Genomic DNA, 20,690 nt, shown 5'->3' with positions numbered 1-20,690 from the left:
AGTAGCTGGGACTACAGGCGTCCGCCAGTACGCCTGGCTAATTTTTTGTATTTTTAGTACAGACGAGGTTTTACCACGTTAGCCAGGATGGTCTCGATCTCCTGACCTTGTGATCCACCCGCCTCGGCCTCCCAAATTGTTGGGATTACAGGTGTGAGCCACCATGCCCGGTCATTTTTTGTATTTTTAGTAGACATGGGGTTTCACCGTGTTAGCCAGAATGGTCTCGATCTCCTGACCTCATGATCTGCCTGTCTCAGCCTCCCAGAGTGCTGGGATTACAGGCCTGAGCCACTGTGCCCGCCCTATTCACTTATTTCTAGAGACAGGGGTCTGGCTCTGTCATCCAGGCTGGAGAGCAGTGGTGAAATCATGGCTCACCACAGCCTAGACCTCTGAGCTCAAGCGATCCTCCTGCCTCAGCCTCCTGACCAGCTTGGCCTATAGGCATGTGTTACCACATCTGGCTAATTTAAAAAAAATTTTGGCCAGGTGCAGTGGCTCACACCTATAATCCCAGCACTTTGGGAGGCCGAGGTGGGTGGATCACTTGGGGCCAGGAGTTTGAGACCAGCCTGGCCAACATGGTGAAACCCTGTCTTTACTAAAAATACAAAAAGTGGTCAGGCATAGTGGTGCATGCCTGTAATCTCAGCTACTCAGGATGCTGAGGCAGGAGAATCACTTGAACCCAGAAGGCGGAGGTTGCAGTGAGTCAAGATTGCACCACTGCACTCCAGCCTGGGCAAACCAGAGAGACTGTCTTAAAAAAAAAAAAATTTTTTTTTTTTTTTTTTTAAGAGATGGGGTCTTGCTATATAGCCCGAGCTTGGATGTTATATTTAATATGTGAATAATTTCCTAGGCCTGGTGTAGCAATCATCTATCTGGAGAGGGCAGGGAAAGAGCCCTTCATGGTTCTTTGCCCATGGCCCACTCCAAACAGGGTCATACCTGCCAAAGCAGTGACAGCACGGAACACAACAGAACTGGACCAGCCCTGCTGACCTGGCTGCTACAGAACACAGCTACACCCCCGCAGGGCCTAAGTGGAATCCCTGACACTCCTCTCTGGGTTCTGGCAGGAGCAAGGGAAAGATGGTGTACACACTCCAGAGGAGGTGCCTGACTCAAGCACCCAGCTCACCTGTACACAGGGTGTGGCTGACAAACTGGACACACACTGCTGTCCCTGCTGGCCTCCAGCACCGAGTCAGGAAGCCACACAGCTGAGCGACATTCTGGGAAACCCATGCAGCTGAGGTAGAACCTGGGAACAAGGTGCCATGTCAGATGATAGAAGTGCAGGAGATGCTCTCAGGCTCTCAGCTGTTGGCCATCAGCTGAGGCAGCCTTTCCTCAGCTGACTGAGGACAACATTCCCTTTTCTGGATGACACTTAACTGGATACACAAGGACTCATATTGAATTGATTGGGAAAAATGAGCTTTCTCACATCCCAAAAGCACAAAGCAGCTACTGCTGACCCTGCTTTCTATTTAGAAAACCAACAACCAACCAAGCTAACGCCAGGGGCTCTGTGCTGTGCACTCACACATTCTTGCCTTTCTGCCTCGTGCCAAGTCTGGGCAGTGTCAGGGGCCCCCTGTTTGCATGTGAGTAAATGGTGGCTTGGTGTGGGCTGGAAACCTGCCCAGAGACATGCATGCATATGGGGACGGGAGCCAGGAATGGAAACCCATGTGTTTGTGACAGAGCCTCACCTGCAGCATCTATATCCCACCCACTGCCCATCCATCCCATCCCCGTCTCTCCTGGCCAATGTTTTTCAACACCTTGCAGTCATGAAAGGTTAGGGTTTGACTAGCCAATATGCATGTAATTTACAAATTCCTCATGCGTGTGCCTGGGTACACTATGAAGAAAAAAAAAGCCCCGAACTCCAATCATTTAAATAAGAAATTTACAATCTCAGAAATGGAAATTATCAGATAAACCCTGGAGTGGCAAATCCCACAAGATAATCTCCTGACCTTCTGGAGTAACTCAGAGAAGCATTACAAAAGAATAATAGAAGAACAAAAGAATAACAAAATAATAATAATTCTCCAATTCAGAGAATTGGAGAATTCAGAGCTAAAACAAAAGTAGTTATTCTTTCTCCTTATATTCCAATGAGTACTAATCCAATAACCTACTGATGGCAAGGAAAACCCATCAACAGCATTTATTAAGTGCTGAAATATATGCCCAGTCATTGGACTAAGCCTAGAGTGGCACTGGCCTCTGTCTGCGAGTGACACGAGCCCTGACACCTGCTTCCAGGTCTGGCCCATAGACCTCTTGTTTCTGAGAGCCTGGGTGGCCTTCTCTTCACTTGGGCCAGCCTGGTTAATGATGGCTGGAGGTGAGGAGTCAAGAAACCTCCTTTCTTATTCAGCAGCAAGGAGCGCAGCAGTCCCAGGTGGGCCAGGCAGGATGGAAAAAGGCAGTGAAAACCCGGTTTCAAACTCTGCCTTTGCTGCCCACCATGGCTGCTTGACTCCAAGCAAGCACCTCAGCCCTCTAAGCTGCATAAAAATCCCTGCCTTGCAGGGTAGTTATGAGAATGGGATAAGGTAATGCTAACAGAGCACCACCCTGCATTACGCCAGTGAGGGATGGCACCTGATGAATGATGGCCGCCACCCTTCCAGCTCGTCTTTCCCCGTGAACTTCCTCCAGTGGCCAGCCACTGGCTCAAACAACCTGATGTGAGGCTAAATTGCCCACTCGGATCTACCATATTTAAAGCAAAAAGGGAGTTGAGATTTTCAGGTCCCATTCAGAACTAAAACTAGGAGAGAACAAAAGTAATATCTGCTGAGTATCTGCAACACATCAGGCAATGTGCTATATAGTCCTGACCGTTTTCACCAAATCCTCACCCTTAACACAGCCTTGTGAGTATTGACCTTATTTTATAAAAGAAGAAATTGGGGCTCAGAGCAGGTAAGAAACTTGCTTCAGGCCACACCGCTTATATGCAGTGTAAGTGGCATTTGAACCCAGACCCACCTAGATCTGAAGCTCATGCTCCTCCATGTGTTACACATTGGGTATATGATGTCCTATCCACAGGGGACAAAAAAACCCCACTATCACTCAGTTCCCCACCTGCTCTGAATTCCCATAGTGCTTTACATCTCAAAGGCCTGATCCCACCCTGCTATGCTTCTAGGCCAACACCTTGCCTGCAGGTTGGCAACAACAGGCCTGCCTTGAAAGATTCCATGGAGTGAAATGGCAGGGCCTTTTGAGCTGCGGCTGACACCGCAGGTGCTGGGGAGCAGAGGTAGGGGTGGAAGGCAGCGCACTGACCCGCCGTTCTTCTTGGTCTTAAGGACCATGTCCTTATTGCACTGTGGGCACTTCCTGATGGGCTCTGGCATGGCTGGGTAGATCTCTTCTTGCTGGGCCAACTCGGTCCTATTCCCAAAGTACTGGGCCAAGGCCTCGTCCAATCTGAAGAAAAGGCAAAGACAGACACCCATCAGTCAGCAATCGCTGCAAAGGTACCTACAACACTCTTATGTACACACAACAGGTGTGACCTTGAGAACCAGCTGGTCAGTGAGCCACAGGCCTCCTGCAGAGAACAGACGGCAGACAGAGAAGACTGAGCTCACCATAGGCCCTGGCACCGAACCAACTCCTGGGAGGAGAGTCCAGATACAGGCAGATGCTTCTGCTTGTCACCAGCCCACATTAAAAAGTAAAACTGGGACAGACGCGGTGGCTCACGCCTGTAATCCCAGGCCGAGGCGGGCGGATCACCTGAGGTTGGAATTTCGAGACCAGCCTGACCAACATGGTGAAAACCCATCTCTACTAAAAATACAAAATTAGCCAGGTGTGGTGGCGCATGCCTGTAATCCAAGCTACTCAGGAGGCTGAGGCAGGAGAATCGCTTGAACCCAGGAGGCAGAGGTTGCGGTGAGCCAAGATCACACCATTGCACCCTAACCTGGGCAACAAGAGTGAAACTCCATCTCAAAAAAAAAAAAAAAAAAAAAAGTAAAACTGCACAGGGTCCATGTACAAACTCCAGGAGTGTCTGTCTGCATTAAGTTTAAACTAGCTCATGCCTGCCTTTTCACAACTGGCATGGGGTAGTCTGAAGAACAGGAAATAACAAACTGTTATTTTCTATTAGTCTCACAACACACATCAGACACCAGATGTGTGGGAGTTTTCCCCACACACCAAGCAACTCTCCCACCAGACACCTGTTGGACATCCTCTAATTCAATTCAGTTCTGACACTATGCACCTGGAGATCCATCTGACAGTTAAGGGCTCAGTCCCAGAAGACTGCTCCCCCCAATCCCCTCAGATGTCAGTCACAAATTTCAGGCTGTGACTGTGCTTCTGACTGACTGGCTATAAACTGGGGTTCCTCACACTCCCTCCTTGGTTTGAATAACTCAATCGAGTGGCTCACAGAGGTCAGGGAAACACTTTACTTATGCTTACCCGTTAATTACAAAGGATCCAGGTGAATACCCAGATGGAAGCAATGCACACGGCAAGGGATGTGGGGAAGGGGTAGCTTCCATGCCCTCTCTCAAACACCCACCCTCCAGGAATCTTTACCTGTTCAGCTATTTGGATGTGCCCCAAACCCAATTGCTTGTTTTTTGTTGTTGTTGTTGTTGTTGAAGAAGTCTCACTCTGTTGCTAGACTGCAGTGGTGCAATCTCGGCTCATTGCAACCTCCACCTTCCGGGTTCAAGCAATTCTCCTGCCTCAGCCTCCCGAGTAGCTGGGACTACAGGTACACACCACCATGCCTGGCTAATTTTTGTATTTTGTTTTTTAGCAGAGAATGGGGTCTCACTGTGTTGGCCAGGCTGGTCTTGAACTCCTGACCTTGTGATCCGCCCATCTCAGCCTCCCAAAGTGCTGGGATTACAGGCGTGAGCCACCGTGCCCGGCCCTTGTTTGGGGATTTTGGAGGATTACTTAGGCATGATTGACAAATCACTGGCCACGTGTGATCAACTCAACCTCCAGCCCCTCTGCTCTTCCTGAGGTATGAGTGGGACTCAAAGTCCCAACCATCTAATCACAAGGTTGGTTCCCTGACAACCAGACTGATCCCAAGGCTACCCAGGAGCCCTCAGCCACTAGTCATCTCATTTGCAAACAACAGACACAGCACTTAAAAAATTCCAAGGGTATCAGAAACTGAAGTCCAAATATATATATCTTATTATAAATCAATATCATAGGTAGAAAACACATCATTTCTAACAAAATACACACATGCTGCTTGCTAAATATCCACCTCTAAATGCTCCAGAAAACAAATGGATCACACTCCAGCACTTGGGTTTACTGATTTAAAAGACTTTGTTGCCTAACTCCATGTAATGAAAGCAGAAAAAAAAAAAAAAAAGATAATTAAATCAAGAGAATGGTATTTCTAAAGCCAATAGTTCAGAATAACTGAAGGAGACTGTTCCGATTACTGTTTCTATACTGACAAAGCTCTATGGAGAGTTGTAAAGGAACCCGGAGAAGAAAGTCCAAAGAAAAGGGGTATGTGGAAAACCCCCAGGCCAGGAGGCCACTGGTGAGGATGAATCTGGCAGGGTTATGAATTCTGACTGGCCCAGATGCGATGGCTCACGCCTGTAATCCCTGCACTTTGGGAGGCTGAGGTGGGAAGATCTCTTGAGGCCAGGAGTTCAAGACCAGCCTGGGCAACATAGTGAGACCCCGTCTCTATTTCTTTTAAGGACTCACTTCTTTGCTTTAGCCACCGCTTCAATGAAAACCTGCTTGTATTTCTGCACTTGCTGCCTTAGAACCACAAATTTGTCCTTTTTGCCATCACAGATCAGCTTCAGATCAGCTTCCAGTTCAGCCCGGAGGTCAGGCTTAGACATTTCATAGCCCATGGAATCATAACCTGCAGGGAAAGAGTCGAGCTCAGTGAGGGCCCACCTGAGACCCTCAGGGACTTGGGCAACACCACCCACTACCCACTGCCAGCTCTGTCCTCCCTTACCTTCCACAAGTCCCATTCCCAGGTGCCCAGGGAGGAACCGCTTGTCTGGGGTGAGGCCCACGTACATCCGGGCTTTGATGGTCTCAATGTGCTCCGCATGAGTGGCATCCGTACCTGGAAGCCATTTGCTGGTTACTCTGAGGTAATACAGACAACAGCTCCACCTGGGTGGTGCATGGGCACCTTGCTCACCCCGGAACCCCTCCTTTGCCTGGACAGCCTATGCAGGTAAGATGCCTTCATTTCATTCCCATATAGCTCATTCAAGAAATCACAATGGCAACCTCAACTCTCTTGCTCCCTCACATCCCATTACTCAGGAAAGCTGTCAATTCCAGCTTCAAAGCTCTTTTTAAAAATTCTCCTCCCCATGTGTCCAAGCCATAGTTGCAGCTTGTGTCCCTATTTCTACTCTCTTCCTCTACCCTAACCATTCTTTAAGCTGTGGCCAAAGGGACCTTTCAAAATGTAGCTCTGCCATGAAGGAAATGCAAATTAAAACTGCAGTGAAGGCTGGGAGTAGTGGCTCATGCCTGTAATCCCAGCACTTTGGGAAGCCAAGGTGGGCGGATCACCTGAGGTCAGGAGTTCGAGACCAGCCTGGCCAACATGCTGAAACCCTGTCTCTATCAAAAATACAAAAATTAGCTGGGTGTGGCGGCACGCGCCTGTAGTCCCAGCTGCTCAGGAGGCTGAGGCAGGAGAGAATCACTTGAACCCGGAAGACAGAGGCTGCAACGAGCTGAGATTGCATCACTGCGCTCCAGTCTGGGTGACAGAGTGAGACTCTGTCTTAAAAAAAAAAAAAAAAAAGGGCTGCGTGCGCTGGCTCACGCTTGTAATCCCAGCACTTTGGGAGGCCAAGGCGGTCAGATCACGAGGTCAGGAGATTGAGACCATCCTGGATAACACGGTGAAACCCTGTCTCTACTAAAAATACAAAAAAAAAAAAAAAAAAAAAATCAGCTGGGCATGGTGGCAGGCGCCTGTAGTCCCAGCTACTTGGGAGGCTGAGGCAGGAGAATGGCGTGAACCTGGGAGGCGGAGCTTGCAGTGAGCGGAGATCGAGCTACTGCATTCCAGCCTGGACGACAGAGCGAGACTCCGCCTCAACAACAATAACAACAACAAAAACAACAACAACAACAACAACAAAATAAGCCAGTGAAATAGCAGTTCAGACCTACCGGCAAAATAAAAAAGAGAGATGATACTAAGTGTTAGTAAGGATGTGGATAAACTGGAATCCTAGTGCCTTGCTGGTGGAAACGAAAAATGGTACAGCCACTTCAGAAAAGTTTGGTGGGTCCTAAAAATGTTAAATGTAGAGTTACCATGTAAACTAGCAATCCCACTCCTAAGTCTACCCAGGAGAAATGAAAACACATATCCACACAAAACCTTGTACAAAACTGTTCACAGCAGGATTATTTATAATAGCCAAAGAGTAGAAACAACTCAAGTGTCCATCAACTGCAACCTCCGCCTTCCGGGTTCAAGTGATTCTCTTGCCTCAGCCTCCCGAGTAGCTGGGATTACAGGCACCTGCCACCAAGCCCAGGTAATTTTTTCATTTTTAGTAGAGACAGTGTTTCACCATGTTGGCGAAGCTGGTCTCGAACTCCTGACCTCAAGTGATTCACCCGCCTTGGCCTCCCAAAGTGCTGGGACTACAGGTGTGAGCCACTGTGCCTGGCTCCTTATAGGAAATATCTAAAGTAGGCAGATCTGGCCAGGTGCAGTGACTCACTTCTGTAATCCCAACACTTTGGGAGGTCGAGGTAGGAGGACAGTTTGAGGCTGCAAGTTCAAGACCAGACTAGGCAACATAGCAAGACCCTGTCCCTACATAAAACAAAAAAGTTTGGCTGGGCACGGTGGCTCAGGCCTGTAATCCCAGCACTTTGGGAGGCCGAGGCGGGTGGATCATTTGACGTCAGGAGTTCCAGACCAGCTTGGCTAAGAGTGAAACCCCATCTCTACTAACAATACAAAAATTAGCCAGTGATGCACACCTGTAGTCCCAGCTACTCAGGAGGCTGAGACAGGAGAATCTCTTGAACCCGGGAGGCGGAGGTTGCAGTGAGCTGAAATCGTGCCACTACACTCCAGCCTGGGTGACAGAGTGAGACTCTGTCTCAAACAAAACAAAACAAAACAAACAAAAAAAGAACAACAAAAAAAACAACAACAAGAAAAATTAGCTGGGTGTGGCAACACATGCCTGTAGTCCCAACTACTTGGGAAGCTGAGGTGGAAGGATCCCTTGAAACCCAGAGTTCATGGCTGTGACCTAGCTTGGGTGACAGAGTAAGATCCTGTCTCTCTAAAACAAAATTTTTTAGGGACCAGGCATGGTGGCTCACACCTGTAATCCTAACACTTTGGGAGGCCTAGGCAGGCGGGTCACAAGGTCAGGAGTTCGAGACCAGCCAACTTGGCCAACATGGTGAAACCCTGTCTCTACTAAAAATAACAAAAATTAGCCAGGTGTAGTGGTGCGTGCCTCTAATCCTAGCTACTGGGGAGGCTGAGGCAGGAGAATCGCTTGAACCCGGGTGGCGGAAGTTGCAGTGAGCCAAGATTGCGCCACTCCACTCCGGCTGGAGCAACAAGAGCAAAACTCCATCTCAAACAAACAAACCAAAAAAACTGACAGTGGTGACAGCTGCACAACTTTATGAATATGCTAAAAAATGTAAATTATACATTTGAAGGAGATGAACTGTATGGTATATAAAGCTGTTAATAATATATATATATATATATATATATTTTTTTTTTAGATGGAGTCTCTGTCACCAAGGCTGAAGTGCAGTGGCGCAATCTCAGCTCATTGCAACCTCCACCTCCCGGGTTCAAGCAATTCTCCTGCCTCAGCCTCCCGAGTAGCTGGGATTACAGGCGTCAGCCATAACACCTAGCAATTTTTTGTATTTTTAGTAGAGATGGGATTTCACCATGTTGTCCAGGCTAGTCTTGAACTCCTGACCCCCTGCCTCGGCCTCCCAAAGTGCTGGGATTATAGGCGTGAGACACAATGCCCAGCCTGTTAATAATCTTTTAAAAATATTATGGTTTTTTTTGTAAGTGTACTTCTACGTGGTTCCTTTACTTAGAAATCCTAGAATACTCCCTGCTGACCATGTACCACCAACTAAGCCCCTCAACCGGGCAAGCCAAGGCCCTGCAAAGTCAGGCTTGGATCATCTTTCCAGGCTCACCTTCTATGGCCACTACCCCCAATCCAGCTACAGCAGGCTTCTGCTTTCCTGCTCCTGTGCCCTTCCTCAGGCCTACCCTGCACTGGGCTGCCCTTCACTGATCTGGAAGTCTTACTATGAGGTTTTGGTCCAGCTCAAATGCCAGTCCACTCATGACATTTTCTTCCCTGCCTACTCCCTGCAGAACCATTACATTGTATTCAATGTGTTGGTTTGGTTCTTCTGTTAGATTGAGAACTTAAAAAATGAGGTCTTATTCCTCTTTGTGTTCCTGGTGCTTATCCAAACTCTCACTCTTGTGGGCCTCATTTTTTTTGAGACAGGGTCTTGCTGTTGCCCAGGCTGGAGTGCAGTGGCCCAATCTCAGTGCACCTCAGTCTCTGCCTCCTGGGCTCAAGTGATCCTCCCACCTCAGACTCCCTACCTACAGGCATGCACCTAATTTTTTGTAGAGATGGTTTTTTTTTTTTTTTTTTTTTTTTGAGATGGAGTCTTACTCTGTCACCCAGGCTGGAGTGCAGTGGTGCGATCCTGGCTCACTGCATCCTCCACCTCCTGGGTTCATGCGATTCTCCTGCCTCAGCCTCCCGAGTAACTGGGATTACAGGTGCCCAACACCATGTCTGGCTAATTTTTGTATTTTTGGTAGAGACAGTTTCACCATGTTGGTCAGGCTGGTGGTCTTAAAACTCCCTACCTCAGGTGATCCATCCACTTCAGCCTCCCAAAGTGTTGGGATTACAGGCGTGAGCCACCACGCCCAGCAAGATGGGGTTTTACCGTGTTGCCCCAGCTGGTCTTGAATTCCTGGGCTCAAGTGATTCACCCATCTTGGCCTCCCAAAATGCTGGGATTACAGGTGTGAGCCACCACACCCAGCCCTCATACATTTTTGCCAAATAAATCATGATGGTGAACCTCTAATTTTACCTAAACCTGCAGGGTTTCTGGATGTCCTAGTGATGGTCAAGGACTTCACGTTGAAGCACTGCTTCCTAAGTCATAGGCCTAGGAAACTCCCTTTGTGGGTAAGGCAGCTGCTTATGTAACACATACCCAGGGAGCTCTGCTTCCCCTCCACTGTGCTGCGGGTATTCCTGGACTAGGTTTGCCAGAGAAAGCCCTTGAGAACCTTGACAAAAACGAATGGAGGGGACAGCAGATTAGTTACAAGGCCCTACCTGCAAAGCTTGAGCCATGGGACTTATTGGAAATAACACAATTCTGGCCCAGTGTTTTATTAAAACCTAGTTTCTGATTCCTAAGCAATTATGGGAAATGCTTTAACAAAAGGCTAAGAATCCAGTCACCCATAGCTAACAGCAGGGTCCTGGAACATACATGAGGCCAGCGTGAGCAGCCTGAGCGAGCAGTGTGGGTGCAGGCTTGTGGAGACAGCTGCCACCCTCACCCAGTGCTCCACATGGGAAGGAGGCTCAGGGCTGCCAGATCTGACACTTCAAAATGAAGACAGATTTTATGATAACTGTCCCAAGTTTTAATTGTTGGTTCCTTATATGCTGTTCTTATTCAAAAGAACAATAAATCCTCATGTGGCCAACGGGTGCTCCCAGTTGGGCCCTCAAAGCCATGGGAAAAGTCTCTGTTACTATGTGGACAGCACAGTGCATGGTTTAAGAGCAGTGACTATATAGAGTTATTCAGACCAGGTTTTAATAATACACACTTTGTGAACTTAGGTAAGTTCTTAACCTCTCTGAGCCTTATTTCAACTATAAAATGGGGATAAAGATATAGCAGCTGCATTAGAGAATGATTTGAAGACTAGAGGAAACCTGTACCTGGTACACGGTAAGTGCTCAAGAGATGCGAGTTACCCAGAGGAGCCACTGACCAATGCCATGCTTTTCCATGAGGGCAATGAGGTCGGCCTCGGTGAGCAGCTTGGGCGGGCTGGTCTCCCCGTCCACCATCTCCACGGTGCTGGGCTGAAAGCAGGATCCTCGCTCATAGATAGGGAGGATCTACAGGGAGCGGCAGGTGCAGCAGTCAGATGATTCCATCATCACACCCAGGCAAAAAATAACCTCATTTCAAGGAACATGGTCCTGCTCCACTAGAGAACTCAGGGCTCGCAACACAACTGTCCTCCCTCTCCCTGGGGACCACTCTTTTATTACCTTGTCACTCCAGTGATCATATGGATACACATCCAGATAGTTTCGGGCCAGAATCACGAGGCCGTGGGCCACAAAGCGTTCCTGAGTGATGTCAATCTCCACTGTGGTCTCCTGTCCCTGAGCATCCTGGGAGCAGCAAGCCAGGAAATGGCGAACAATAAATTCGTACAGTCGCTGTTCATCTCCCTAGGAAGAAAAGAGGAGTTTGAAACTCCCCCTAGAATATCACCTCTCAAGGACAGGAGCATCGCCGGTAGCCTTAGCCTAATGTCCTGCACAGAAGAGGCCACACTGCTCCTCAGGCCCTGCACTAAGATGGAGTGCCAGGCAAACAAGTCCTGGGGAGAGGATGGGTTTAGGTTGACACATCTTACAACTCAAATCTGGCAAGGATAGGCAAGGGAGTCATCTTCCCCTCCAGACTGGGAAGTGGTTCTTTGATGTAAACCCAATCTAAGCAGAAAACAAGATGAAAGCATAAGAAGTTAGCAAGAGACTCCTCAAATACAAGAGACAGAGCAACACTGCACCTGGTGGCCTTAGCCCAACTTCATGCACACGTTTAAGCAGTAATTTGTCAGGGTAATTTTCAATTAGGTAATCAATGATTTAGTGAGCCTCACTCTATCAAAAGCCCATGAGACATTTATACACATATCCAATAATTCCCCTTCTAAGGACTTCTTCAAAGGAAATAACTGGAGAACCACAAAAATATTTATGTCTACAAATGTTAACTATAGTTTCAAAAACACACAAAAAACAGATTTGGCAAAATAAATTATGGCACATCTTTGCAATTGTTAAATATCATGCTTAACAGGCAATTTTTCCTCCCTTATAGTCTTTTGTATTTCTTAATTTGTCTAAAATGAACATGTAATTTTTTTTTTTTTCCAAGACAGAGTCTCATTCTGTCGCCAGGCTGGAGTGCAGTGGTGCAATCTCGGCTTATTGCAACCTCCGCCTCCCGGGTTCAAGCGATTCTCCTGCCTCAGCCTCCTAAGAGCTGGGACTATAGGCACACATTACGCCCAACTAATTTTTGTACTTTTAGTAGAGACGGGGTTTCACCATGTTGGCCAAGATGGTCTCAATTTCCTGACCTTGTGATCCACCCGCCTTGTCGTACCAAAGTGTTGGGATTACAGGCGTAAGCCACTGCGCCCGGCCATATTTTTAAAATCAGAAAGAATATATGTTATTAAAAGAAGGAGGAGAAGAACAAAAGACTAAGATTTCCCCAGCTTTGTGAGAAGCCTACAGATGTAAACAAGCCTAATGGCTCCTGTGCCTGCAGAGCCTGCCCCTGGCTGAGGAAATGACCGAGACAGACAAGCAGAGCTGAGTGGGAAACTGCAGTGACAGGGGGTGGCACGACTAGGGTGGCAGCAAAGTTTCAGGAGGAAACCAAAACTGAGCCAGCCTTGGGAGGATGGATAGAATTCGCTAGTTCCAGGGACTGGGAAGGCCACAAAGGCTCACAGTGGGGGTGGGGGTCTGCACAGGGGTTGCCTATGAAGGACTAGCAGGGAAGCAGCAGGAGCTGATGAAGAGTGGGACATGGGGCTGGATTAAGATGGGGGCCCACCACGGGGAGGGATGAGGCGGTCTTTATCAAAGCCAGGCAGAGGATTGTGAAATGAGAGAGATCTCACAATCACTTGTTTTTACGATCACAGCCCACAGAGTAAATTCAAACCTTACTACTGACCCTCAGCACTTCCCTCTGGGTTCCAGCAGGCAGTACATTCAGGGAAACCAACCTGTAAGCTGTTGGTGTATTTGGTGGGGTGAATGGGAGGGTGAGCTTGGTCAGACTTGTTCCCATTGCGTGGGGTGGGACCACCCCGCTCTAGAATGCTCTGGGCAAAGGCCCCCCAGCGTGGATCGGGGGTCTGCTGTTCCACCAACACCGTCAGGTTTAAGTCTCTGGGAAAAATGTTTGTTTCTGTTCGGGGATAGCTGATGTACCTAAAACCAAGGCAAACAAACAGAAAAAGAAGTTGCTAGGCTCTCTGATTGGTCTATAAACAACTGAAAGCACCCACTAACACCTGCAAACACTCATCTCATGTAGCCAACTCAACTGAAGGCAGCCTAGGTTACCTGATTCAGAAAAGTTCTGAGATGAGATGCACCCCCTCATGGGATGAAAAGCAGCTGGCTCTCTTGCTAGGACCCTCAAAGAAGCCAAAGGAGAAACAAAAGGGGCAGCACAGCACAGGATAAAGGCCAGCAGCCTCATAGCCTGGGGCTTGTCACTGGCCACTCTGAGAGTCAGTCTGACAGACCAACCCTGATGCAGCACATGAGCCTCACTGACCCTGACAAATTCCAGTGCTTCGAGACTTTTCTTAGAATATACAAAGAACAATGCTGTCCAATAAAACTGTAATGTGGACTCTATTTGTTTTTTCTTTTTTGAGATAGTCTTGCTGTGGCGCCCAGGCTGGATGTAGCAGCGCCATCTTGGCTCACTGCCGCCTCCGTCTCCCAAGCTAAAGTGATCCTCCTGCCTCAGCCTCCTGAATAGCTGGGACTGCAAGTGTGTGGCACCATGCCTGGCTAATTTTTTTTTTTGTATTTTTTTTGTAGAGACAGGGTTTTGCCATGTTGCTCAGGTTGGTCTTGAACTCCTGAGCTCAAGCGATCCTCCTGCCTAGGCCTCCCAAAGTGCTCAGATTTCAGGTGTGACCCAACATACCCAGTCTCTATTTGTAATTTTTGTTTCCCCCCAGAGAAGGAGTCTTGCTCTGTCACCCAGGCTGGAGTACAGTGGCGTGACCTCAGCTCACTGCAACCTCTGCCTCCTGGGTTCAAGCAATTCTCCTGCCTCAGCCTCCTGAGTAGCTGGGATTACAGGTGCCTGCCACCACACCTGGCTAATATTTGTATTTTTAGTAAAGATGGGGTTTCATCATGTTGGCCAGGCTGGTCTCGAATTCCTGACCTCATAATCCGCCCACCTCGGACTCCCAAAGTGCTAGGATTACAGGCGTGAGCCACCACGCCCGGCATAATTTAAAATGTTCAATTAGTCACTTAAGTTACTGGGATAGTTTACATTCTATTTTCATAAAAGTCTTCAAAACCCAGCGTATATTTTACATCTATAGCACATCCCAATTTGGACAACTTGAATTTCAACTGCTCAGTAGCTGCAGGCTGGACAGCACAGTTAGACGACCTCAGTGCTGGGGTGTACATGACTGGGGCAGGGAGGAGTTTCACAGGCAAACAACTTTTAAAAGTGCCACCTACTGTCTGCAACTTGCCAGGGCCACAGGGAGATGGCTGAGGAGTCAAAAGTAAGATCTGAATCTACTCTATGGGTTTTTATATAGAAACACCTTTTCGGTATCAGAAAAGAGAAGTCAAAGTCAAAATCCTCAGAGCTTGGGTGCTATCTAGACAGTTTTTCCCCATAAACTCTTATTTCTTTCTTTCTTTCTTTTTTCTTTTTTTCTTTTTGAGATGGAGTCTCGCTCACTCGCCAGGCTGGGGTGCAGCGGTGCGATCTCAGCTCACTGCAACCTCCACCTCTTGGGTTCAAATGATTCTCCTGCCTCAGCCTCCCCAGTAACTGGGACTACAGGCACGCACCACCACGCCCAGCTAATTTTTGTATTTTTAGTAGAGATCGGGTTTCACCATGTTGGCCAGGATGGTCTCAATCTCTTGACCTCGTCATCTGCCCGCCTCGGCCTCCCAAAGTGCTGGGATTACAGGCGTGAGCCACCGTGCCCAGCCCATAAACTGTATTTCTCAAATATTTCATCCTGATAAAGACGGTTCAAATTCTACTCCCAAACCCAAAATATTTACCCTTGAGTGTAGAGCTTCTCAGCAATCCTCATGGTTTCTTTAGCATTTATTCTCAACTTTCGAGAAGCCAGTTTCTCAAGCTCCTGTGAAATGGGTCAACAGGCATGTTAGGTGTACTGCATGGGTCAGGCAGCACAACTCAAATACACAACTCATCTTCAGTCAAATCTGGCCCCTGTCACTCCAGGTGCTTCTGTCAAACACAGCTGAAAAGGGTGTCCAACAGCGATTTCCGGGCCTGCCAGGCAGAGTCAGATCCTAGCCTAGTGGTTCTCAGACTTTAATGTGTGCAGGACTCAACTGGGGAGCCAGCAGATTCAGGGCCCTGACCACCGGGGAAGCTGCTATGTTGCGCAGGCTGATCTTGAACTCCTGGCCTCAAGTAATCCTCCCACCTTGGCCTCCCAAAACGCTAGGATCACAAGCGTGAGCTACCATATCCAGCCCAAACTCCACATTTTTTTTTTTTTTTTTGAGACAGAGTCTCGCCCTGTCGCCTAGGCTGTAGTGCAGTGGCATGATCTTGGCCCACCGCAACCTCCGCCTCCTGGGTTCCAGTGATTCTCCTGCTTCAGCCTCCCAAGTAGCTGGGATTACAGCACCACCACGCTTGGCAAATTTTTGTATTTTTAGTAGAGATGGGGTTTTGCCATGTTGGCCTGGCTGGCCTTGAACACCTGACCTCAGGTAATCTGCTCGCCTCGGCCTCCCAAAGTGCTGGAATTACCCAGAAATCTACATTTTTAAATTTTTTTTATTTTCAAGACGGAGTCTCGCTCTTGTTGTCCAGACTGCAGTGCAGAGGCACGATCTCGGTTCACTGCAACCTCCACCTCCCGGGTTCATGCGATTCTCCTGCCTCAGCCTCCCGAGTAGCTGGAACTACAGGCGCTCACCACGCCTGGCTAATTTTTGTGTTTTCAGTAGAGACGGGGTTTTTCCATGCTGGCCAGGCTGGTCTCAAATTCCTGACCTCAGGTGATCCACCTGCCTTGGCCTCCCAAAGTGCTGTGATTACAGGCGCAAGCCACCGCGTCTGGCCCAGAAATCTACATTTTTTTTTTTTTTCACATGGAGTCTCACTCTGTCATCCAGGCTGGAGTGCAGTGGCGTGATCTCGGCTCACTGTAAGCTCTGCCTCCTGGGTTCACGCCAATTCTCCTGCCTCAGCCTCCTGAGTAGCTGGGACTACAGGCACCTGCCATCACGCATGGCTGATTTTTTGTATTTTTAGTAGAGACAGGGTTTCACCATGTTAGCCAGGATGGTCTCGATCTCCTGACCTCGTGATCTGCCCGCCTCAGCCTCCCAAAGTCCTGAGATTACAGGTGTGAGCCACTGCGCCTGGCCCGAAATCTACATTTTTTAACAAGCAGTCTAATACACTGCTCTAACACAGTCTGAGAACCACATTTTGGGAACACCACCCAAGCCCCAGTAAATTCTCATGGAGGGTGAAAACCGCAGGAGGCCTCCTGGGGGATAACCAGCTGTTCTTTTCCCTAGGTGACAAGCTAACAATGCTGATGACTATATGTCACATTAAAGCACACTTAACCAGCGAGGACTAAAACACATATGCCTACTATATAAAATCAATGCAGCTGGGCATGGTGGCTCATGCCTCTAATCCCAGCACTTTGGGAGGCCAAGGAGGGCGGATCATGAGTTCATGAGATTGAGACTATCCTGGCCAACATGGTGAAACCGCATCTCTACTAAAAATACAAAAATTAGCTGGGTGTGGTGGTGCACACCTGTAGTTCCAGCTACTCAGGAGGCTGAGGCAGGAGACTTGTTTGAGCCTGGAAGACGGAGGTTGCAGTGAGGTAAGAGCGCGCCACTGCACTCCAGCCTGGCAACAGAGCAAGACTCCGTCTCGAAAAACAAACAAACAAACAAACAAAACGTATAACTTCCCCCATGCAATCCCTCCACACATATACACATTTATTGTGGCTTGACCAAGACAAAGAATGCACTGCCCACCAGTCCCTGTGTGCTTCTTAGCCTCCATGCTTGTTAGCCTGAGTGTTCTGTATTTCCAACCTCCAGAGTGAATTCTAATAGTACTTCTATCCCAAATTTTCCTGCTAAGTGGTGACTGAGAAGGCATACTCCTAATGTGATTTACTCAGACTTGTGTTCCATCAGGGTGGCTCTTTCTGGGGTCAAATAATTTGAGAAGCCCTGTTCTAAAGTAGGTTCATATAGCAGGTTATTTAAAGCAATATTTACACAGATTATGTAGCAACACGAAAAAAATGCTTGGGTGGAAAACACAAGCTACTCTTATTATAATGCTGTAAAAACATGCATCTTAAAAAACTGAAAGAGATACTAGTAATTATGTAAGGACGGTGAAGCCATAGGTTGTTTTCCTCTTTTTGTTTCCCAAACCTCATACAATGCAGTTATATTGCATTTAACAACAACAACAACAACAACAACAACAACAGGCCAGGCGCAGTGGCTCACGCCTATAATCCCAGCACTTTGGGAGGCTGAGATGGGCAGATCACCTGAGGTCAGGAGTTCGAGGCCAGCCTGACCAACATGGAAAAACCCCACCTCTACTACAAATACAAAATTAGCAGGGCGTGGTGGTGCATGCCTATAATCCCAGCTGCTCAGGAGGCTGAGGCAGGAGAATCTTGAACCCGGGAGGCGTAAGTTGTGGTGAGCTGAGACTGCACCATTGCACTCCAACCTAGGCAACAAGAGGAAACTCCATCTCAAAAAAAAAAAAAAAAAAAAAAAAAAAAAAAAAAAAAAAAAAAATTAACAGGCCAAGCAGTGGTTGGGTGTGGTGGCTTATGCCTGTAATCCCAGTACTTTGGGAGGCTGGGGCTGGAGAATCACTTGAGGCCAGGAGTTTGAGATCAGCCTGGTCAACATAGTAAGATCCCATCTCTACAAAAAAATTTAAAAAATAATTAGCTGGTCATACTGGCACATGGCTATAGTCCCAGCTACTTGGGAGGCTGAGGTGGGAAGATCTCTTGAGCCCAGAAGTTTGAGTCTACAAAAACAAAACAAACAGTGAGGCTAAGCAGGACCGTGTCTTTCTCCAGTGTTTTCTTGTGTGGCCTGGCGATGGGTAGTATTTTCTTCCACCAAGCCACAGTCTAGGCAGTAGAACTACGGCTTCAAAACAATAAGTGTTCCCTCAGTGCCTGAAACAGCCTGTCTGGAACATACCACAGTGTCCAAAGCTTGAGGCCGCCACTTGCTCTTGGGCTTAGATCTGACCTCTACCACAGTTGCCATGGGATCCTAGAAAGCCAGGAAAGAAAAGACCATGTTAACCTGTTAGTGCATCATCTCCATCCTTCCTATGGATAGCCCACGCCAATCCTTCCAGATCACACTGACCACCACCAGTTAAGCCCGCAGTGACAGCCTAGGAGTGCCCCACTTAATGTCGCTTGTAGCTGACAGTATGGTAGACACCATCACTACTTTCCCACTCAAACCAAGATTGTGAAGGGCAATTTCACAAGCCTTAAGGTGCTTCCTCCAGAGCCTACGAAATCCAACAGCCTATGCATCACCTGAGTACAGTTTTCTATGTACACACGCACAGTGCTCTTTCTGTTGTTGTTTTGTTTAAAATATAGAGATGGGGTCTTGCTATGTTGCCCAGGCTGGCCCAGAAGTCCTGGGCTCAAGCAATACTCCCATAAGCCACCATGCTTGGCCCAGTGCTCCTTTAAAAAAAAAAAAAATTCAGGATAATACAGAGTTAGAAATAGGAGAAATTGCCGGGCACGGTGGCTCATGCCTGTAATTCTACGACTTTGGGAGGCCAAGGCGGGCGTATCACAAGGTCAAGAGAGCTAGAGCATCCTGGCCAACATGGTGAAAATCCATCTCTACTAAAAATACAAAAATTAGCTGGGCATGGTGGCACACGCCTGTAGTTCTAGCTACTGGGGAGGCTGAGGCAGGAGAATAGCTTGAACCCGGGAGGTAGAGGTTGCAGTGAGCCGAGATTGTGCCGTTGCACTCCAGCCTGGCAACAGAGCTAGATTCTGTCTCGGGGAAAAAAAAAAAAAAAAGAAAAGAAATAGGAGAAATTGTACAATATAAGTTGGAGACCTTTAATCTTAAAACCAGCTTCATAGTTTACATCACCCACCACGTAGTCCTGCACCACATCCGAGTGAAGGAGAAACAGGGCAGGTCTTTTTATTACTTACTTTTGTATTTTATTATTATTTAAGTTTATCTTTTTTTTTTTGAGGCAGTATCTCATTCTGTCACTCAGGCTGAAGTATAGCGGCATAATCACGGCTCACTGCAGCCTCAAACTGCTGGGCTCAAGCGATTCTCCCACCTCAGTCTCCCAAGTAGATGGAACTATATGCAGGTACCACCATGCCCAGCTAATTTTTTTTCTTTTTTGTAAAGATGGGGTTTCACTATGAAACCCAGGCTGGTGGTCTTTTTATTTAACAAATAATTGTGCAGTGTCACAGAGACTCCCAGTGGTCCAGGGTCAAAGGGTGGAGTGACAGAGAGATGGAGAAGGCAGCATGGTCTGCAGAAGGGGCAGGGACACACTGGGACTCAGTCGTGCTCTGCCATGTACAGCTCTCATGTGCCTGTGGGTAAGTCTCTTCACTTTCTTTAGCTTCTTCATCTGGAAAATGCGGAGGCTATCACTGCCTTCACAGGCATTATTAGGATTAAAAAAAACAACACATAACAAAGTGTGTCTGGTCCATAGCAGATGCTGCAGTTATCACATCCCTTTGCCTAATTAGTAACAAATCCGCCAGTGGGCTACAGCCAAGAAGCACACCATGAATTAAGCCTAGAGAGCTCAGAATTTTACTTAAGCATCACTCTGCGGCCCCTGGGTTAAACCAGGCTGTTATATGCTAATAGGAAGTAACATCAGAAAGTAAACAATCAGCCCAAGGGCCAGGAAACGTTAGGGTGGGTCCTAACTCTGCCACCAACTGGCCTATGGCCCGGGCCAGTCTTGCTCCCTTCTATGGCACATGCGTGTCCCACCCACCCCCCAAGCCCTCTCCCTAATCTCTCCAGCCTCTGCTCAAGTGTCACCCCTCCCCTCACTGTCCCTCCGGCCTTTCTCTATCCCTTTACCTTGCTTTATTTTCTTCCTAGCTTTTATCACTATATAAAATTAACCCACTAATTTGTGACTTTCACTTCTCTAGATGTCCTCATGTGACCAATAAAGAGAGGGCTGAGCCAAATGCTGTTCATTCTCTCCTAGCTCTGTAAGTCAATGAACTGGACTGGTCTAGCTAATCCTTGCTAATTTCTCGTGATAGTATATGCCCCAAGAGGGGATTTCAACTATACATTTCCCAAAATTTCTGATTTTATCTAAAAATAATGCAGATGCTTCCCTTTTCCTTTTAGTGCTGTTTGCATGGGGTTCTAGTCTTATTAGTTCCCAAAAAGTGATCCCCTGAGATGCAAACTTAAAGCTAAAGTCCAATGGGA

General features: G+C 47.8%; 1 protein-coding gene across 4 annotated transcripts in view; it reads right to left on the bottom strand.

Annotated features, from left to right (window-relative positions):
• The window catches only part of TOP3A (DNA topoisomerase III alpha), a 44,318-nt gene that overhangs the window by 10,490 nt on the left and 13,138 nt on the right, over nt 1-20,690 (bottom strand). For all 4 annotated transcript variants that reach the window (XR_004033402.1, XM_030828226.1, XM_003279870.4 and 1 more), the window contains exons 9-17: nt 18,411-18,485; nt 15,210-15,292; nt 13,148-13,355; nt 11,382-11,567; nt 11,096-11,225; nt 6,017-6,130; nt 5,752-5,917; nt 3,322-3,465; nt 1,148-1,270 (exon numbers count right to left, since the gene is read on the bottom strand). Coding sequence is in view for 3 of the 4 variants with exons in the window: in XM_030828226.1 (XP_030684086.1) it covers nt 1,148-1,270; nt 3,322-3,465; nt 5,752-5,917; nt 6,017-6,130; nt 11,096-11,225; nt 11,382-11,567; nt 13,148-13,355; nt 15,210-15,292; nt 18,411-18,485 (1,229 nt within the window). In the remaining variant the exon portion in view is untranslated. The remainder of the gene's footprint in view (nt 1-1,147; nt 1,271-3,321; nt 3,466-5,751; nt 5,918-6,016; nt 6,131-11,095; nt 11,226-11,381; nt 11,568-13,147; nt 13,356-15,209; nt 15,293-18,410; nt 18,486-20,690) is intronic.

Source organism: Nomascus leucogenys, chromosome 14 (genome assembly GCF_006542625.1).
Source record: "Nomascus leucogenys isolate Asia chromosome 14, Asia_NLE_v1, whole genome shotgun sequence".
In the NCBI taxonomy this organism is placed as follows: Eukaryota; Metazoa; Chordata; class Mammalia; order Primates; family Hylobatidae; genus Nomascus; species Nomascus leucogenys.
Note: the sequence above shows the minus strand (reverse complement) of the source record. Positions and strands in the feature narration are given on the sequence as shown.